This window comes from Passer domesticus, chromosome 29, assembly GCF_036417665.1.
Source record: "Passer domesticus isolate bPasDom1 chromosome 29, bPasDom1.hap1, whole genome shotgun sequence".
Lineage (NCBI taxonomy): Eukaryota > Metazoa > Chordata > Aves > Passeriformes > Passeridae > Passer > Passer domesticus.
Genome location: NC_087502.1, coordinates 1,739,393 through 1,759,954, shown reverse-complemented (window position 1 = coordinate 1,759,954; position 20,562 = coordinate 1,739,393). Strand labels below are relative to the sequence as shown.

Genomic DNA, 20,562 nt, shown 5'->3' with positions numbered 1-20,562 from the left:
AGAGGGAGACTCCTCTCTCCTGATGAACTGGGGGGAGGTTGTTTGAAGGACGGTATTGGACTGAGAATTGAGTGTTAGAGGGGATTGAGTGTTAGAGGGGTGGGGGGAGGAGGTGGTTTTGGAGGGGTTCCATTGTGGATTGTGTGTGTTTTGGTTTTTTTTTCCCTTTTGTTTCTATGTTATAGATTAATAAAGTGGTTTTTGTCCCCTCCATTTCTGTTTCCTGGTCACATCTCACTGTAACCATTTTGGAAATATACCTTTCATGGGGGCACTGGCATTGTGCCAAGGTCAAACCATGACACCGTACATCCTGGATTGCCCCATCCCAGGGGCAGAATCCATCCCCTGTGTTTGTTGGTCTCCACATGGTTGGTGGTTGTCCCTTTGTCCCCTGTGTCCAGGTCTCTCCAAGGGCCTTCAGGCCTTCCAAGGAGCCAATAGCTCTTCCCATTTTGTACTGGCTGTGCACTGCTCAGGATCCCTGCCAGTCCTGTGTCCAAGCCATTTATGGAGATGTTGGGGAGCACAGGGCCGAGGATGGAGCCCTGCAGAACCCCACTAGTGACTGGTGCCAGCCTGATGCCACCCCAGTCACTGTCACCTTTTGTGCCCAAGCCTTGTGCCCATTGTCACCCAGCACATGGCATGTTTATCCAGCTGGGGCTAGACAGTTTGTCCTGAAGGATCCTGCCAGAGACAGGCTGCAAATCTTTGCTGGAATCCCAGTCTTTTGGGATTTTTTACTGGCTTTCCTTGATGAACCAGATGGGTCACCTTGTCTTAGAAAGAAATTGACAAGCTATTATTTAAACACAAAACTAACTTTATTTACAAATAAACTATGTACAGATATAGTTGGTTTGCCAACCATAATCCTTAGAACAAAGTGATGTCCAGGTTCAATGATGTATGACGAAGTGCTGTGACCAAGCCTGGATCCAACCACACGCAGAGCCTTCTCTGAGAAGAACCTCAGGAAGTCAGGAGTCCTTTCTGCACCTTGTGAATCAGCGGGAGGGTGTTCCTGATCAGTCTGGCCTGAATGTGCCACTCTGGACACAAGAGGCCCCCAGCTCAGTGGTGCCAGCACCACAGAGAGCATCGGGACCCTGCTGGTGATTGCTGCTCCCTCAGCCTGCTCAGGATCAAGCTGGTCTGAGCTGCCAGGCAACAGATGAATTCACAGCCACCTTTCTCCAAGGCCTGAAGTTCTGTGACCAAAACAGAGCCGAGCTGAGTTCCTGTGTTTGCAGAGCCCCCCCAGTCTCCCAGCCCTCGCTCCCCACTCACCTCTGACAATCAGAGCAGGCACCTCCGTGCTTTGGTCCTTGACATGCCGCATGATGGTCCCTGGGCACAGAGCTCTGTCAGCCCCTGCTGTTCCCCAGCATGCTCCCAGCAGCCAGGGCCCACCAGTAGCCTGGATGTGGCACTGGGCAAGGGCTGGGGCAGACAGGAGCTGCCCAAAGTGGCAGCCTGGGCTGGGGCTTACCAATGAACCTGATAGTCGAGTCTCGCACGCATTCCTGAGGGTCCTTCAGGTACTTCAGGCTCTGAAGAAGGTACTGCTCAGCCCTGCTGCTGTCTTTTTTCATCTGGAGAGACCATAGAGGTGTGAGCATTGGCACATACCCTCCAGGTGGCTGGAGCAGCCCCTCCTGCCAGCACCTCCATCACCAAGAGCCCTGTTCCCTCCCACTGGGTGCAGGAAGGGGAGATGGGCCTGGAGATGAGCCTGGAGAAGAGCCCTGTTCTTGAGCCAGGAACAAGGATGCAGCTCCAGGCTGTGGGGTCTCTTGCCTAGGCCCAGCTGCAGAGCCCATGGCCTGGCACAGTCCCTGGGGTGCATCCTCACCAAGCACTCAGCCATCTTCCAGGTCTGCTGTGTCTTCACCACATGCTTCATCTCCTTCCACTTGAGGAGCTCTGCGATGGCAAGGAGGGCATTCCTGGAGGCCTGTGGAACAGCAGAAGCTGGGACATGACTCCAGGGCCTGGGAAAGGTGCCTCTGCCTTTAGGGAGCTGGGACACGCCCCTGCCAAAGCATCTGGGAATGGCCTTTAGGTGCAGGGATAGAGGCTCAAATCCCTGCTCTCCAACACCTTTGGGGACCACACAGCACACATCCCACACCTTGGTGGTGCTGGGCTGGGGCTGAGCCCTGCTGCAGTAGGCAGGGCAGGGGTTGGGAATGGCCGTGCCAGCTTGTCCAGCCCTGCTGCACTGATTCTGCAGGGACCCTTCCCAGGGTCTGTGCTGGGGGTGCTGCCCAGTGCCCCGGAGCCCCAGGGAGTGTCAGCCACCCCTCTCTGTGTCACTGCTCAGCCTTGACATCAGTACCTGGCCCACTTTGGGGGCCTCGTCGTTCATGCGAAGGATGAGCGGGGCCAGGACAGTGTGCACGAAGTTCTTCATCCACTTCTTCTCCTTCCCCACCACTGTCCTCACCAGGTCTCTGAAGGAGCTGATGCAGCTCTCCCGCACCCAGCTTTCCTCCTGGAAGGAACAAGGAGAGGTGAGCTTGGGAAACAGCAGCTGCCACCCATAATGAGGGGTGTAGCAAGAGCCTGAAGGAGAGATGTGGGACTTCAGGAGGCTCTTCAAAATGCAGTTTATTGTACCCAAGATGTTACAGCCGTGCAGGGTCATGGGTGACAGAGCCTGTGCCTACAGCTGTCTGCTCCAGCAGTAGGCAAGCCTGAAGACCCTTTAATTTTGGTTACATTGCATTATATACTTTTCTTTGCTTAATAGCATCTTAATACAGAAGAACCAATCTATAGCTTAACTTTTACCTATAGCCCATCATAACTACTATAATTACCATATTCGTGTTACTATTCTCCAATCACTAGAAGTTAGTATGTTACAGTTTAAGTTAGAAGTTGTTTTCCAGTTTTCTTGCAGTGGAAAATTTTGAGACCTTTTTTCTGCTTGCGATGTTGGCAGTCTTGTTTGCCTGTGCTATCTTTCTGCTTGGTAAAAACATCTTCTTGTTTGAGGTGGGTTTATCCTTTGCTCTAAGTGATAAAAATCCCCTTCTAACTAACATACCCTTTGCCTTCTTAGTTATCCAGTAAGAGTGGCTGGGCAATTCTTTTCTTCTGTATCAAAACTTGCTTCCATCCCTATTTCATTCTCAAGTTCTACATTCAGAAATCTTTCTGCCAAGCATCCATATCTGTGAGACTTTCTTGTCAAACTTTCATCCTTCCCAGCAGGGTGTGACAGCAGCTGAGGTGAGGGGCGATGCTCGGGGGCCAGATTGCAGAGTGGGGAGAAGCAGAATCCATGCCGGGAGAGCCCAGGGGAGCGGAGCCTGCCCCGAGTGCTGCTGTCACAGCCCAGTGCCCCTCTCAGGGCTCGGGCTCACATTGGCCTCACCTCATCAAAGTGGTACCAGAGTATCCTCGCCAAATCTGCAGCAATGGAACTGGCTTCGGTCCTCTTCAAGCACTTCATCATGTTCTGGAGGACCATCAGGGCCATCATCACCAGAGACGTGCAGTTCTGCCGCAACAGGTTCATCAGGTCTGGCAGCAGCACCTTCATTTTTCTCGCCTGCAGGAAAGACAGTTTCCATTTGGTGAGCCCTGCCAGTCAGGGAGGCTGTTTGGAGCCGTGAGCCCTTGTCCTGACTCCCAGGCCAGGGTTGAAAGGCTGGCTTCCCCGTGTGTGCCCCGGACAGCACCCTGCTCACCCTGTCCTCTCTGTTGGACAGTGTGATGAGGGCCCTGAGCAGCAGGGAGGTTATCTCTCTGTCTGTGCTGTTGGCTGAATACAGCAGAAACCTGCAGGTTTTGTACAATGGAGCGAATTCCTCCTCTTGCACATCTTCGGAGGCCAGCAGCTGAAAGAAACCCTGCAGTGAGCAACTTTGCCCCTGGCAAAGCCAGCAGGGCTCCTGTGGCACAGCTTCTGCTTCCCCCCACAGCTGAGGACAAGGGCACCAGAGCTTTTGCTGCTCACTCACAGCCAAGTAAGAGAGGCGGTCGTTTTCAGGAAAGGTGCGGAAAATGCCATTCTTCAGGTCCTGGAGTTGGACACGAAGCTCCTTCAAGACCTTCTCTACCGTCTGGGGCACCGAGAACATCACCTCCCACAAACTGAGGGCATTCCTGCAAGGCAGAGCACTGTCAGCAGGGCCTGGGCCAGCGCTGCAGGATGTGGGCTGCCTGGGGATCCTGCCCAGGCAGGCAGGAGATGCCTGAGGAGCAGCGTGCTGGCTCTGGGCTAGCTCTGGCAGGCCCAGCCAGCTTTGGCTGTTGCAGGCCTGAATGACCCCCATCAGGGCTGGAAAGCATGGTGGGATGGGGGGCCTGGCTCCTTGGTGGGGTCCTGCAGTGTTCTTGGGTTTGCCAGCCAGAGGGTCTCAGGGTCCCTCTCCCCACAGGGGCTTTTGGCACCAGTACCTATCTCCTCGTGGGGCGATCTGCAGCAGTGTTGTGACCACCTGCCCAGGACTCCTGTCAGCCACCAAGAGAAGCAGGCAGTGGAGGGTGTGCTGGACTTGGATGTCCGTGACCAACCCAGTGTGGTAGATGTGGCTCACGATTTTTGGCACCTGGAGGGACACAGGTGAGGATGGTGCTGCCACTGGAGCCGAGCTGCCCTTCCCATCCCTCTCTGCTGCCTCAGGGCAGCTCCAGGTGCCCAAAACATCTGGATTTGGGAGGGATGGAGGGAGGCAGGAAGCCAATATGGCAGGGCAATCCAGACACAGGCCACTTACATCCATCAGCCACCAGTCAGGGTCTCTCCCAATCACCTCCAGCATGCTGAGAGCCACCTGATGATTGCAGGGAGATGAGTAGCGGAACATCGTAATGGTTGAGAGGATGATGTGTGTCCTCTCAGAAGGTCCCAGGTATTTTCCAACAGCCTGTGGCAGGAGGGAAAGGAACCCTGCTGATTCTGGGCCCCATTGCTTACACAAATGCTGTGGACAAGAATCCCAGCAAGGGGAGCTCTCGGTACCTCGATGAAGTCCTTGGCATTAGGAGAATGAAGTGAGGAGCTGATCCCATCTTCCCAGTGGGCTTGGAGCTGTGCATTGTCCTCTGGCAGTGTCACACCTGAGGAGTGGGGAAACTTGGACACATCAGTGAGACACAGCTGCTGTGCCAGCAAGCCAACCACATCCTTGCTGGACTTCTGGATGCTAAGAATTTTAGACTTTCTGTGCTAACAGTCTTACACCCAGGAGAGCACTACATCTAACCTGAGGCCGTGAAAAAGACTTCCAAAATTAATTGATAGCACTGGGATTACAGGTGTATAGTTAATTAGAAATGTGTAATATCACAGGCTAGAAAACATAAGAGTTGAAGGTTTTAGAATACAGAAATATATATAGGGCAAGATAGAAGTTTTAGGGCAGAGACAGGTTGTTCTTCTTGACCTTCTTCCTTCTCCTTCATAAGTTTGAGTAGTATTTTGTAAGTGGACAGAAAAGTTCGCATTGCGGACTTCAAGTGATTAGTTATTAGCTTAAAAGAGAAAATCATTTAGGTGTCATTTCTTAATTAGATATTTTAGCCTTAAGAGACCTTGTGATGAGAGATAACCATTTTTTGCCTTGTTAATGAAAGACTACAGAAGTCACTGCCTGTGAGACTGGAAAATTGATAAATTACACACAAGTCTTAAATGAGTCTAAACATGAACTATCATCTTCAGTCTTGATCTCAACAGAAGAAAAAAAAAGCTGAAAACCAGCACATCCTGACAGAGTTTGGGAACTGGGAATTGCTGGGGAGGAGTTGGTTGCAGCAGGAGGTGGTGCACAGGTGTAAAGGGCAGCCTTCCTCCAGTGTCTCCAGCCAGTGCTGCTGGCCCAGGAGGCTGCGAGCCCCTGGAGCTCTGCATGCAGCCCCCAGCTGCACTGTGGCTGCAGTACTGGTCAGGGGGAAGGGCCCGTGGGGCTGGCGTGTGGCAGGGAAGGACACAAGCTCTCCAGGGCACCTGGGGAATGGGCGGAATGGGGCTGAGTCCTGTGTGGACGAGCAGCTCAGCTGCACAGGACCATCAAGAACTTGGGACAGAGAATGTGGGGAAGGAATAGAGATGATAGCCGTGATAGCCGTGCTGGGGACATGGTAGCACCAGCACCAGGCACAAGGGTCCATCAAAATGCCAGGGAAGACCAGCAGATAGATCAGGGGGTGTCACTGTGCAGGGGGATGCAGCCCAGCACAGCTTCTCTTACGTTGCTGCTGACAGATGAAATTGAGGAGGGCGTAGAGAGCATCCAGAGCCACATGGTTGGTCTTTTCTTCCTCAAATGCCATGAGGATGAGACGTCCAAACAACTTCCCAAGGACTGGGATCTGGATCTTTCCACAGGCATCATCTCTATCCTCATCTTGACCAGCCTGGGGGAGGCAGGCAGAAGAGCAGAATGGCTGAAGAAGAGCAGCTGAGGCCAAAAGCCTGACCCACACAGTGTATCCCAGGCTGGAGGTGGCTCAGAGCTTGGTAGGGTCCTGCAGGCCCCATCTCAGAGAATCACTGGACAGCAGCCCCAGCAGGGAGAGCTCCCTCCCTGCTCCTTGGGCAGTCCCATCCGACAGAGGGCTGGGGCAGAGCCGGCTCCTGGCTGGGAAGCCCAGGGGAAATGGAGGGACCAAGACCTTTCAGCTCAGAGCCTGAGCCCAGGCTGGCCTTGAAGGCACCTCGGAGCTGCAGCTCTACTGGCCATGGGGACAGGGAGATGGCTGGAGGGTGCCTGCTCCTCACCTCCAGAGTGGAACAGCTGGCCAGCCAATGGCTCAGGCTGCAAATCCTCTGCAAGGCCCTCTCCCGCACAACGGCTCTCTCAGAGCTGGTGAAGGTGAGCAGCACCTGGGCACAGAGAGGCTTAGGTGAGCCCTGGGAGCAGACACCAGCTCCTGTGGGATCAGCGTGGCTCTCTCCTCCTGGGCTGGACTCCTACCATCCTTCAAGGCTTCCTTTCACCTCGAGCTCAGCCTCAGGAGGCTCCTGTGCCTGGGACAAAGGCCCCGGGCCAGCCTTGTGGCCAGGCAGGTGCCACTCTCTGCAGCCCCTGTACTCCAGCTGAGCCCCAGGGCAGGGCAGCACCCTCCCTGCAGTGTGCTCTGCCTGCTCACAGCTGGGCTGAGGACCATCCAGCCAGGAGTGGGCAACCCCCCCAGGGTAAGGAACAGTGCCCAGACCCCCACTCTCTGCACAGGCCAGACCTCCAAGACGTCCTGCAGCACCTCGCCAGATTTGAGCACCACAGCCTTCAGCAGGATGTCCATGGCATCCACAGTCTGCAGGGAAGACAGAGAGTGATGGCAGGGATTCTGCTGCCCCTCCCACCCTGGAGACTGATCAGAATTCCCAGGGCAGGATGCCCTCACTGCCTGGGAGATCCAGGGACAGGCAGTGTCCTGCATGCACTAGCCTGTGATGCTGGACATGGCCGAGCCCTGGGAAGGGGATGGAAGGATGAGGGTCGGAAAGCAAAGCAAGAGCCTGCCGTGCCTTGGATCTCTGATCATGAGGCAGCATGCGGTGGCTAAGAGCAGCCCAGAGGGCCTGGGGTTCCTGCAGCTCACCCAGCACTTACCTGAGTGTAGAGAGAAGCCTCCAGGCCCGTCATTTCCTCTTCTGGAGGAAGAAGAAGAACACTCCGAAAGCAGGAGCTGATCAGCTGTGTGTTGTCCAGCAGCTCGGGCAGCACAGAGCTGCAGAGAGAGAGGTTCCAGTTGGATACTGCTGATGGCAGCAGCATCTCAGGGCCTTGTGCAGGTGGACACAGAGCGTCCCTCAGAGGCACAAGCAGGTACCTCAGTTGGGTGATGGCCAGCATGGCAAGCAGCTGCAGCTCTGTGCGCATCTGCTTCTGGGGCTCCTCGCTCAGCAGCGCCTGTGGAGCACAGCTGGGCTGGGACCTGGCAGCTGCCAGCACCCAGTGCCACCAGCTCCTCACCCTGCACAAGCACTGCCCTCACAGGGTGCTGGGGCTCCCCAGGTGTGCCCTCACCTCGACCTTCTCTGCCAGCTCATGTCTGCGGCAGAAGCACTCCAGGCCTGCTAACGAGCCACGGTTTGTGGCGCTCCTGCACAGGCTGCGGATGCTCTCCAGGAACTGCAGCTTGTCATCCTGCATCTGGCAGCAAAGGACAGAGAGACTATGGGGTGTCTGAGAGGGGACACATGGCCAGCAGGACCAGAGCCCTGGGGGAGTACAGGGCACAGCCACCAGCCCATGGACTGCATTTACCGGGCAAGAGAGCCTGACAAAGGTCTGGATGAATGCCATGGCTTCCTGCTCCTCCTCACACACAGCTAACCCAGCGGCATCTAACAGAGAGAAGGAAGGGCTGCAGAGAATCCGGCAATGGCAGAGAGCAGGGGAAGATCTGCCCTCCACCCAGGCCTGTGCCTGTTCTGCTGGCACAGCCTTCCCAGGCGGATCCTGGCTGGAGGGTGCCCAGCAGAGGAGCTGCCATGCTGGAGCACAGCATGGAGGGGAAAGCCCCAGAGCCTTGGGCTGAGGAATGCACTGGCAGAGGGACAGCAAAGGTGCAGGGCCTCATGGCATCCCTGCCTGCTGCCGGCCCAGCCGCGGCTCACTGCCCTCACCCTAGAGCAGGAGTTGGGGCCCCTCTGCTCACTCCCTCCTTGGCAGAGATTGTGCTGGGGCTGGCATTCAGCCCTGAGCAGCCTCAGCCTGAGGCATCACAGCCAGCCCTGGGCTGCTGTGAGCCAGGGAAACAGGCTGGGCTCCCAGCCCTGCCCAGCCCAGCAGGGCCTCTCACTCACCCGTCTGCAGGGGCTGCACCATTGTCACCTCGTAGGGCTCCACTGGGGAGCTGCTTTCCTGGGGACCCCCGTCCTCCTCCCAGGCCACCCTGGGCTGGCTCGGGGCTCTCCTCTCCATGCTTTGGTAGAAAAGAAAAGTCTGGTAGTGGAGAAAGGGGAAATAAGAATCGTTTGTGAAAATCCTCAGCACCACGGGGCTGCTGAAGAAGCAGGGAAACTCTGGAGCTTGTGTGTAGAGGCTCCTGGCCAGCTCTGTATTCCCAAACTATCCTCTTCTCTCCCTGTCCAGCTGGACACTGACCACAGGGCCAGCAGTGGGGTGTCACAAAGGGCTCCCCTGTGACACAGCACCTGCCCCCAGAAATGGATCCAGGTAACCATTGACATGGAACCTGCCCCCAGCAACAGGCCAGGGACCCGGGCAGGGAGGCTCTGGCTGTCCCTGGGGGCATGGGCACAGCTCAGTCCTGGGCACACAAAGTGCTCCCAATGGACTTCCAGGCACCCTTTGCCCTCCTGTCCCCTCCGCACATCCCTGGTGCCCTCCAGCATGCCCCAGAGCCCTGTGTTCAGACACCCCCACATGCCCCCAGGATGTCCTGTGTGAAAAACAAGGTTCACTCTCCTGTAAAACATTCAAAGTTTAATAAAGGACAAGAGGAGACAAAGACAAGAAAGCAAAGATTTACAGCTGGGTGCATCTTGGCACTTAGCCAAGCGCACACCTGGTGTTTTGGAAACACCCTTTAGATACCATTTCTACTGCATCAGCCTATTCATAAACAATTATGCATAGTAAACTTTTCCCAAGCTAGCTTACATATTCCAAGAACTGTTTAGAATGGCTCCTCCTTAGGTCTGCCTTTTTAGAGCATGTGGATTCCTTGGCTGTGGTTTTAGTCCTTTTTTATCATCACCTTCAGTTCTGGGCCTTGGTGCATACTTTCTACTGATGGCAAGTGTTGATAGTTGGCATATCTGTACAGGTGTCCTCATCTTGTGTTCTTTGGGTTTTATCCCATTCAAGCAGGCATTTTAACACAAGCATACTTATATCAGCTATTTCTAAGTTTCAGTAAACAACAGAAATAAAACTATATCTTTATAGTCAAGTTATTTTAACACCACACATACAGAATCCATTTTAATATTTGTGAAAAACCAATATTATAATACATATGGTCTTAGGTTGGAAATGGGTGTGTGCATTCTATTGCTATCTGTGGAGCAGTTATCTTCTGTTCATTGGGCAGTTTTCTTGATCTCTTCCACAACCAATCCTCCAGAAGATATCTTCTGTTAATGGGCCACTGAGTGTCACTAATATAATTACATCATCCCACTGGGAGATGCTCTGCCCAGAGGGAGGAGCCAAGCATTCCCACCTGGATAGCATCTGAGATTTGCAACACCACAGACAGCCTTTTCCCACTGGATTCCCAGAGGAGCAGCTCTCTTCTCCACTGGATTCCCAGAGGAAGCCCAGGCCCATCTACACTGCCACTGGACCTTCAGAGGAAAACTCCGCCCTTCTACAGGATCACTGCTCCAGCAGAATCACATCTATCACTGCAGGAGGGCTGCAGCCACCATTTAATGGGACTGCTGCCAACACCCTGACCAACGGGGTGTCAGGTCGTATTCTGACTCTGTCAGTGTTGTTTTGTATTACTGCATTGTTATGGTTTTTTAAATTTTATTTTCTTCCCTAATAAAGAACTGTTATTCCCATAACAGTATTTATTAGGGAAGAGCTCCCTATCTTTGGGAACTCCCATATCTTTATTAGGGAAGAGCTCCCATATATTTGCCTGAGAACCCCTTAATTTCAAAATTAAAACAATTTGGAGGGAGGGGGTTTACATTTTCCATTTCAGAGGAAGCTTCTGCATTCCTTAACAGACACCTGTCTTTTCAAACCAAGGCAGATTTCTATAACAAACCCCCCTCTTATTCTTTATAAATTATTTGGCTTGAGTAATATTTCTTGTCTACTTGTATGTTTTGGACTATGCTGGTAATTAGCCAAATAAAATGGGATTAAACAAGGAAGAAATATCAAACCATCTGTAGCACATAAAAGGAAGAAGCCTAATTTCTTCCACCATTCTATCCCCAATGCATTGCCCCACTAGCTAGATTTTCACATTGGTTCCCAATTTTGGACCAGTACCTGGGTTATTTTTTCTGATATATTTTGCTATTTCCAGGATGACATCCCTGTTCTCATCTATATTCAACAATCTGATATATTATAAACTTTCCACAAGCACCCACTTCTTTAGCCAATAACCTAAAGCCAATCTATTTTGATACACTATGGTTTTTGTTTGGCTTTGTTGACTTGGTATTAATTCCGATGCCTGAGCACTTCTGTTTGTTAATATCTTGAAAACAGCTTGGAGTCTTATCATAGAATTCAGCACATAAATTTGGGTTAATAATGAGTTAGATTGCTGTGCTGGTTTTACCTTTTTGTTTACTAATTGTTTTTTTCCCGAATCTTGAACTACACCCCTAAGGGCAAATGGGAAACAAATCCATCTCTCTCCTTTTGGATATTCAATTCCCAGTCTATAACCACTTTTTCCTAAGTTTCTTACAATCCAATATTTTTTCCTGTTTTGCCTACAGGTACTTCATTTGGATGGGTTATAACAGTGCCTGTTGACATGGGGGTGTGCAATAAAAGAGGAACTTTGGTTTCTTTCTATGTAATGTTTTCGGTAGCATTTGTGATGCAATCTTGCCATTATCCCAAAAGGGAAAAGACAAAAGATGAGTGACAGAAAAAAGAATAACTGAGGTCTGGTATGGCTTATACCCCCACCTCCCATGCCCATGGGGTTGCAGCCTGTTGGAACCCTGCATGCTGAGAATTTTAGATTTTCTGTACAGACAGACTCTGACACCCTGGAGAGCACTGCATTTGACCTGAGGCTGTGGAACAGGCTTCCAAAATTGATTGATAGCACTGGGGTCATGGGTGTGTAACTGGTTAGAGGTGTGTAATATCACAGGGTGGAAAATTTAGAGTTTGGGTTTTAGAATATCGTAATAAACATGAAGCAAGATGGAGGTTTTAGGGTGGAGACAGGTTGTTCTTCTTTACCTTATTCTTCCTTCTTCTCCATGTGTTTGGGTGGTCTTTTGTAATTAGACAGAAAGGTCCATACTTTGGGCTTTGAGGGATTAGTTATTGTGTTAAAAGGGAAAATAATTTAGGCTAAACTATCCAATTTCTTAATTGGATAGTTTAGCCTTAAAAGACCTTGTAACAAGAGATAGCGAGCCATTTTGTGCCTTGCTAATGAAAGACTGAAGAACTCATGGCTGTGAGGCTGTAACATTGATAAGAAATAATAAACACCTGAGTCTGAACGTGAACTATTGTCTCAAGTGCCTTCATTTCTGACCTCGACAGAGGTAGAAAAAGGAAGCTGAAAACCGGCAGCAAGCCATTGCAGGTGTATTTGATCTTCTCGGTGGCAAGTACAGTGGCCAACCCGGTCTTGCCCTCTTTTTCCCTTGTCACTTCCTTTTTCCTAATTTCCAGGCAAATAATTTTTGACATTTCCTTAACTGTTTCCCTCCATTCCTCAGGTATCTCCCATTCAACAGGCACTAATAATTCCCATCTACAAAGCAAAGTTATTATTTCAGCTGTTTCTGGTGTTTGGATAGCAGGACCAATTAGGTCCAGGTGTAACGTAACTTTCTATAAAAGCAATGGGTCTCTTAATAATGATATATAGAATAAAGAGATTGGTCAGCCTTCTGTGAGTCATAGAGTCAATGCTAATTGTTACCAGTTCAGGCACGCCCTGCTGCGACACTGACAAGACACCAGGCAGCCACCAAATCTGCTCTGTCACTGCCCTCCACAGCTGGACCCCCATTTTGTACTGGCTGTGCGCTGCTCAGGATCCCTCCCAGTCCTGTGTCCAAGCCATTTATGGAGGTGTTGGGGAGCACAGGGCCGAGGATGGAGCCCTGCAGAACCCCACTAGTGACCGGTGCCAGCCTGATGCCACCCCAGTCACTGTCACCCTTTGTGCCCAAGCCTTGTGCCCATTGTCACCCATCACATGGCAGGTTTATCCAGCTGGGGCTGGATAAACACTTTATCCTGAAGGATCCTGGCAGAGACAGTCTGGAAAGCCTTGCTGGAATGCAGATTCTCCACCTACACCCCGTGGGCAGTCAGGGGGTCACCATGTCCCAGGAGGAATCCGAGACGCGCTGGCTCCAACCAGGGCTGGCCTCGTCCTCCAGGGCTTTGCAACAAGTCCCAGGAAAATCTTTTCCAGGATTTTTCCCGCAAGTGAGACTGAAAGGCTTGTACTGGTCCCATGCAGCTCCTGTACTGGTCTCCTATTGGCCTGTGCTGGTCTTTAATGTTCCCTTACTGGTCCCGGTCTGTTCCGTACTGGTGTGTACTGGTCCCATCCTGGTTCCATATGGGTCCTCACTGCTCTCATCCTGATTCCATACTGGTCCTGCAATGGCCCATTCCTGGTCCAGTACTGGTCCCACACTGGCCTGTACTGGTCACATTCTGCTCCTGCAGTCACCCACAGTGCTCTCATACTGGCCCAGTGCTTGCCTGTAGTGGCCTATACAGCTCCTTACTGGTTCCCGTACTGGTCCAGTACAATCCAGCACTGGCTCATGCAGGGCTCTGCTGGCCCCATGCTGCTGCCATACTGCTCCACAGTGTTTGTACAGTGCTCACACTAGCCCTCACACTGGGCTGTACTGGCCTGCACTGGTCCCACACTGGTTTGTGCTGTTCTCTACTGGCTCCTACTGGTTTGTACTGGCCTGTGTTTGTCTGCACTGGCCCATCATGTTCCAGCAGCAGTCCCATAAAGGTCCTGCATTTGCTTGGCTTGGTCTCTACTGGTCCCACACTGCCCTGTACTGGTCCTACATCAGTCCAATCCTGGTCAAGTACTGGTCCCATCCTGGTGTCATACTGGTCCCATGCTAGCCCTACTGGCTGCATACTGGTCCTGTGCTGGTCTAGTACCAATCCCTTCCTGTTTCCATACTGGTTCTTACTGGTCCCATACTGGTTCAATACCAGCCCTTTTAATCATTTTGGAAGCAACTGAGCCATTTGGAGTGGGATTTGAATAATTTTGGAGCTGCTCCATTTTTAGGAGTTATTGAAAAATTTTGAGTAATTGTGTAAGTTTGAGTGATTATTCAGAGCTTGAGGCAGGTTCTCTACAGGAAAAGAGTTTGGTCTTTGGGACCTTTTCCTCTTTTTTCCCTGTTATGTTTTAATCCCAGAACTGATAGATGAACAGAAGGAATTTGAAGTCAGCACCTGGAAATTCAGTCTGGAAGAGATAATTCCCATTGCTGCGCAGTACAGTGAGACCAGAGAGGTAAATCCAACGTGATCAATGCATCTTTCCCTTCACCTGTGTAAAATTTGAGGTGGTTTTTGGGATTTTCCCAGTTTCAGTATCTCATGCTGCTCATTCAAAGGGCCTGGCAATTCAGGCTGACGAATTCCCACATCCTAGAGAGCTGCAATGTTCCTGTTTAATCCCAAAAATCACCCAAAAGAAAGACTCCATTTAGGTGTAAAATTGTGTATTATTTCAGAAAGCACCAACTGCACCTAGAGCAATCCCAAAGGTACCGGCGGGCAGGTGGGCACACACAGGTGTGATGGAGCTGGGCGGGATCAGGCCAGGAATCAGATGCTGATTTTGTGATTTACAGCAGGATTTCTCCCCTGATCCCAATTCCCAGTGTTGTGGTGGTGCCAGGTGTGCTGGTGGTGGGTCTGGGACGCTCAAACTGGGATCTGGATTCTTTAAACTGGGTGTGGGACTCTCAAACTGAGAACTGGTACCCCCAAATGGGGGTCTGCAGCCCTCCAGCAGGATCTGGGATACTCACACTGGGGGCTCAGCTCTCCAAAATGGGTCGGGACTCCCCCACCCACCCGGAGTTTGGGCCCCTCAAAGAGGGGTTTGGGATTCTCCAGCTGGGTGTGGGACCCTCAAACTGAGATCTGGGACCCCTCAACTGGGTCTGAGCCCTTTAAACTCTTGTCCCAACTATGGGCTCATTCCTCAGGTGCAAATTCCCACAGCAAGGCAAAGGATTTTTATTTTTCATCCCAGTTACTCAGGGAGGAGATGGGAGTTCCTTGCAAAAGGCCCATCCCAGACGGAGCAGCAGAACTGACACTGGTTTGGAGTAGGGGCTCAACAGGTCAGTGGGCACAACCCCCCCCTTTTGTTGGTTCTAAAGTGGCTGGTTTTGCATCGAGTGCAAAACCTGAGGGTTTTGAGGGTGGCACCATGAAAAAACTGGAGGGACGTGGGGGAGTGAGGTAGGGGTTTATTTGGGTGTACAAAGAGAAAAGGAGGAAGGGGACACCTCAGGATGGAATTTTGGGTCCACCTTAGAGGGGGGAGGTGAGTGGGAGGACCCCAGGATGGAGATTTGGGATCCCCAGGGTGGGCTTGTGGGGTCTCAGGGGAGATTTGGGGGTCCCAGAGTAGGTTTTGGAGGGGCCCACAGTGGATTTTTGGGGTCCCAGAGTTGATTTAGGGGTTCCAAGATAGATTTTGGGGTCCAAAATAGATTTTGTGGGTCCCAAGATGGATTTTGGAGTCCCAGAATCTGGGGAGGTCTCAGGCATTGGAGGTCCTGGCAGATGGGAGGACTCAGTGCCAGATTTTACAGTCCCCTCAGCCGGGGGGCCTTTGGGGTTTGAGGATTCCCAGGGTGGATTTTGGAGTTTCACAGTGAGTTTTGCTCTCCCTGGGATTGATTTGGGCATCTCAGGTTGGTTTTTGGGGTTCTGGAGTAGGTTTTTGTAGGTCCCACCTTGGATTTTGGGGGTTCTAGGGTGGGTTTTCAGGGTCCTGGGATGGATTTTAGGGTTCCAGCCCCTGCAGTGCTAAGTCCAGGGCGGGGGCACTGTGGGTCAGACATCCCATGGACACCACGTCAATGTGGGGCACCAAGAACTGGGGGAGGGTCTCCAAAACGATGCCCCCACTGGCCTCCACCATCACCCCGGGGTGTGCAGCCTTGACCTGCACCGCCGCTGCCTGCAGCTCCTGGGGGGGACACCCCGTGAGCAGGGAGCTCGCCCTCCCCAAAATTTGGGGGCACACTGGACATCAGGATGTACAATGCTCAGGAATCCTGGCATGCAGCCAAAGACCCCTGCGGCTTTGAGTTCCACCCATGGAGCAAATTACCAACTTTATATGAAGAATTACGAGCCATAAAACTTTAAGCAGCATAACAGCAGTTGTCACAGGGTGAAAGGTGGAATTTGGAAGAATTTTACTATGGGGGTCTAGGGGACAAGATGGAGGGATTTGAGCGTTGTCCTGTTCTTCTTCCTTCTTCTTCCTAGCCTCCATCTTCTTGGTGATGGTAGCATCCTAGGTTTAGTGTAAAGTAGAATGTCAGTGTCTAACATAGATGGATAGGTAATGGTAAATAACTGCAAATAAAGTACATGTAGTTTTTAGTATAAAGAGATATCACCGCCTCAGGGCAGAGTAGCGTGCCTCGGACTGACCTGCTGAACACACCTCGGCAGGCCAGACAGAAAATGTTTTAGATAGGAAATAATAAACAACCTTAAGAACGCGAGCTGAAGACTTCTGACTCCTTCTTTGACAGCTGGGTTGGAAAAAGAGACTTTTAACACACCTCAGGCTCACCTTGACCAGAGGAGATCCCGAGAGGGCAGGGGCACGAGAGCAGCACTGGCAACACCAAGTGCTGCTGCTGCTGCTGGGCACAGCTGCTGTGCCAGCACTGATCTGCCCCAGCTCTGCACACAGGCATTGCTGCTGCAGCTCCAGAGAAGGCAACAAAAGGAGGATCTCTGGTGGGAAATATTTTCTTTCATTTAAAACTACTGAGAGTGTAACCCCTCATTGACACAGTCTGTGGCCACAGGGAAGGTGGAGAGAAACAAAATGAGCAGTGGCACAAACAATGGCATTTCTTTGTGGACAATATTGAGAAAGAAAACAAAGAAACAGAGCCTCCAAAATGAAACCAACAAGCAGTATCAAAAATTACTTCTATTACAAGAGATTTGCAGAAACTGGCCAGCAGTTCAGTGTTTCTGAAACCTCCGCTCATCACTCTCAACACTGCAGCCTTGAGCTCCTGGTTCCTCAGGCTGTAGATGAGGGGGTTCAGGGCTGGAGGCACCACTGAGTACAGAACTGACACCACCAGATCCAGGGATGGGGAGGACATGGAGGAGGATTCAGGTAGGCAAAGGCTGCAGTGCTGAGGAATAGGGAGAGCACGGCCAGGTGAGGGAGGCAGGTGGAAAAGGCTTTGTGCTGTCCCTGTTCAGAGGGGATCCTCAGCACAGCTCTGAAGATCTGCATGTAGGAGAAAACAATGAACACAAAGCATCCAGAGGCTAAAAAGACACTAATCATGATAAGCCCAAGTTCCCCGAGGTAGGATTTGGAACAGGAGACCTTGAGGATGTGTGGGATTTCCCAGAAGAGCTGGCCCAAGGCATTGCCCTGGCACAGGGGCAGGGAAAATGTATTGGCTGTGTGCAGCAGAGCATTGAGAAAGGCACTGGCCCAGGCAGCTGCTGCCATGTGGGCACAAGCTCTGCTGCCCAGGAGGGTCCCGTAGTGCAGGGGTTTGCAGATGGACACGTAGTGGTCGTAACACATGATGGTCAGGAGGAAATACTCTGCTGAGATGAAGAACACAAAAAAAAAAACCTGTGCAGCACATCCTGTGTAGCAGATGTTCCTGGTGTCCCAGAGGGAATTGTGCATGGCTTTGGGGACAGTGGTGCAGATGGAGCCCAGGTCAGTGAGGGCCAGGTTGAGCAGGAAGAAGAACATGGGCGTGTGCAGGTGGTGGCCGCAGGCTACGGCGCTGATGATGAGGCCGTTGCCCAGAAGGGCAGCCAGGGAGATGCCCAGCAAGAGGCAGAAGTGCAGGAGCTGCAGCTGCCGCGTGTCTGCCAGTGCCAGCAGGAGAAAGTGGCTGATGGAGCTGCTGTTGGACATTTGCAGCCTTGGGGTATGGTTATAGAGGATTAACACCTGTCTGGGAAGGAAATGGCTGTGCCACATTACTTTAGATTTCACAGAATAAAATCTATTCCAGACCTCATGTAAAATCCCCCTGAAATAATTTCTCCTCTCTTACACAAACCTTTGATGGCCCATTTTAGGAAATCTGGTGAGGGCTGGCTCAGAAAGCTCCAAGGAACAAGGGGCTCTGCTGATGCTCTGGAGGACTCATGTCTGTTCTATAGAAACAGATAAACAGAAACTGGGAGTGATGTTTGATTAAATCCACCCAGAGTATTAAACAGCTTTTCAGCACTGTCACTCCCAATTCACCCCACTGCAGAGCAGAGCTCTGGGGATGTTGTTTTGGTTATTTGCTTCTACTTGCCTGCGACTCCACACTGCGGTCACTGGGGCTGGGATGTGCCGGCTAGCTGCTCCTGGTGTGACCGGAGGGGGTCACAAGACGCGCCACTCCAGGCTCCCTTTCCGAGAACACCTGGGCAGTGGTGTTGTCTGCGGCGTGGGTGACACAGGCGGGTGTGAGCCACGAGGATCCAAAACAAAGGAGTGAGAGAGCGAACACTTGTATGCGAGCCAAGGAAGCTTTATTCCCCAACAGGACTGAGATCAAGCACCTCAGCAGGAGCAAGGACAGGTGTCAGAAAAAAAGGGTCTGGCTAGCTCTTCTAAAGGGAGTGGGTGTAGGAGGGAGGAGACGTGAGGGAACCAATAGGTAAAAGCAAGGGGAGGACTATAAGAAACAATAGAACCAATAAAGATTACACAGGGGAGGGAGGAAGCCTCTGGCACAAATCACAGTGGGTGTAGGGGATGATTGACATAGAAGTTTCCCAAAAAATGGCGAGGAGTGTTTACAATGATGGACAGCAGCACTTTGGGGATTGACATAACCATACAAGGAAATAAGGGGCGGAGCAAGGGATCACTCACTTTGAAGGGCAGGCCAGTGGCGGGAAAAGCAGGGGGTAAACAACTTGGAAGGTACCATCATGAGGGAGTTACATAGGGGGAATCAAGGACCATACCATTTTTCAAGATAACAGAATATAACTAATTATCATAACAGAACTAATAACAATAACTTTTTAACTTTTCCCCATCAAGGTCCCTAATAGCCCTTCATGGCCCCTCAGAGCCCCTTATGGCCCCTCACAGACCTCATAGCTCCTCATGTCTCCTTACAGCCCCTCACAGTCTCTCATGGCTCCTCAGAGCCCCTCACGGCTTCTCATGGCCCCTCATGGCCCCTCATGGCCCCTCACAGTCCCACGTGTGGGGCTCCTCGCAAAGGATAAGGGGTCGGACCCTGCTTGTTGTCCTTTGATTTTGGTCCCTTCACATCAACCAGTAAAGAAAGGCTGAAATGGAACCTTTCCTCAGCGTTTCCCTCAGGGTTAATTGCAGGCAGAAGCTGTGTGCTGGCGCTGGCCCCAGCACCAACATCCCTGCAGCTGCCAGGCCTTTGCTGTCCCCCCGTGTCCGTCGCTGTCCCCGAGTCCCGCCCGGCTCTGGCAGCAGCAGCAGCCGCAGCGCAGCGGGCGCCGGCCCAGCCCAGCCGGGGCTCCCGGGCAGGAGCAGCAGCAGAGCCAGCCCCTTCCCGCCTGCTCCTGCCTCGGCTTCCAAGGGCTTTTTCCAGCTGAATCCTGGAGCAGAGCAATCAGCAGCCACACACAGCCCTGACTACTCAGGGCCCGCCTGTGCTGCCCTGAGCCAGCCCTCAGAGGAGGAAAGGATCGGGTTCCAGTGCTGTTTTCAGCGCTGTTTTACTCACTCTGAGCTGACAGCAGGAGGCTGCTGCTGCTGCCTTTGCCTTGAGAATTGGAGATCCTTGCTGCTCTTGTCCCTCTTCTGCTTCCCACTTGACTTTGAGCTGTAAAACTGCAATTGCCTCTTTTGATCAGTACTCCCCAGAGTGCTTTTGAGATGGGGAACTCAGGCTTTTTGTCACAGGCATCACGATTAGCAGATCTTGAAATGCTCACAAGTCCCTGAGCACTAAGTCAAGGAGAATTAAAGCCACACAGGCCACATTTGCAGTGCTCAAACACAGCCCTGTTGCTGCTGCTGCTGGAATAGAATCAACTGACAGAGGCCATGACAGAAATTGCCTCTGGAGTGTCAAATCAAATGAAAAAATCCACCAGGAGAAAACAAAACCAGAACTTCTCGACTCACTTCATTGTTTCTTCTGAGCAGCAGCAGGAAATGGAGATGGCCAGAGGTATTTCCAGCTGCTGCTGGTCCCAGCTGGAGCCCAGCCTGCTGCCCAGTCCCAGCGGGAACCTGAGCCCAGCCCGGGGAGCTCCCGCAGTGTCGGGAGCTCAGCGCACGCGGGGCCAGGCCCAGAGCCCCGGGCACGGCCGCCCATTGCGGGGCAGCAGCGCAGGCGGAATGTCCTGCGGCCCAAACCTCCTGCTCCTGCCACACAGAGCCCAGCCTTCTCCCCCTCCTCCTCCTCTCCCAGCATGGCACAAATTCCAGCTCGGAGGAGGCTTCCCCAGAGAGGGCTCAGGCTCCTGGTTCAGCCTCAGTGTCCCTGCAGAGGAACACGGCATCTTTCAGGCGCTTCCACAAGCTCACGGTTCTCATTTCATGGGGAATTTGGGATGAAAATGGCTTTGTTAGGAAGGACAACAGCGAAGGGAATGGATTGGAAATCCTTAGGGAAAATGACCATTCTTACAGGCAAAGTTCACCAAGTAATTCCCT

General features: G+C 52.1%; 1 protein-coding gene across 1 annotated transcript; it reads right to left on the bottom strand.

Moving 5' to 3' along the window:
• Positions 1-899: 899 nt before the first annotated feature.
• Positions 900-9,213, bottom strand: LOC135287267 (uncharacterized). Its single transcript, XM_064400620.1, has 19 exons — positions 8,777-9,213; positions 8,235-8,314; positions 7,995-8,120; positions 7,798-7,877; positions 7,578-7,695; positions 7,204-7,278; positions 6,743-6,847; positions 6,213-6,378; positions 4,982-5,079; positions 4,737-4,886; positions 4,417-4,568; positions 3,978-4,122; positions 3,705-3,854; positions 3,389-3,565; positions 2,345-2,500; positions 1,859-1,960; positions 1,496-1,598; positions 1,294-1,353; positions 900-1,214 (listed from the first exon to the last, which is right to left on the bottom strand). Exons 1-19 carry the CDS (start codon positions 8,892-8,894, stop codon positions 1,078-1,080), a joined length of 2,298 nt encoding a protein of 765 aa, XP_064256690.1. The 5' UTR covers positions 8,895-9,213; the 3' UTR covers positions 900-1,077.
• Positions 9,214-20,562: the final 11,349 nt, after the last annotated feature.

Excerpts from the sequence above, each read along its gene's own strand:
- LOC135287267 (XM_064400620.1), bottom strand. The coding sequence starts at position 8,894 with ATGGAGAGGAGAGCCCCGAGCCAGCCCAGGGTGGCCTGGGAGGAGGAC. Across the intron at positions 8,121-8,234 it reads TTGTCAGGCTCTCTTGCCCG|ATGCAGGATGACAAGCTGCA; the intron begins GTAAATGCAGTC and ends CTTTGCTGCCAG. Across the intron at positions 7,696-7,797 it reads CTGGCCATCACCCAACTGAG|CTCTGTGCTGCCCGAGCTGC; the intron begins GTACCTGCTTGT and ends CTCTCTCTGCAG.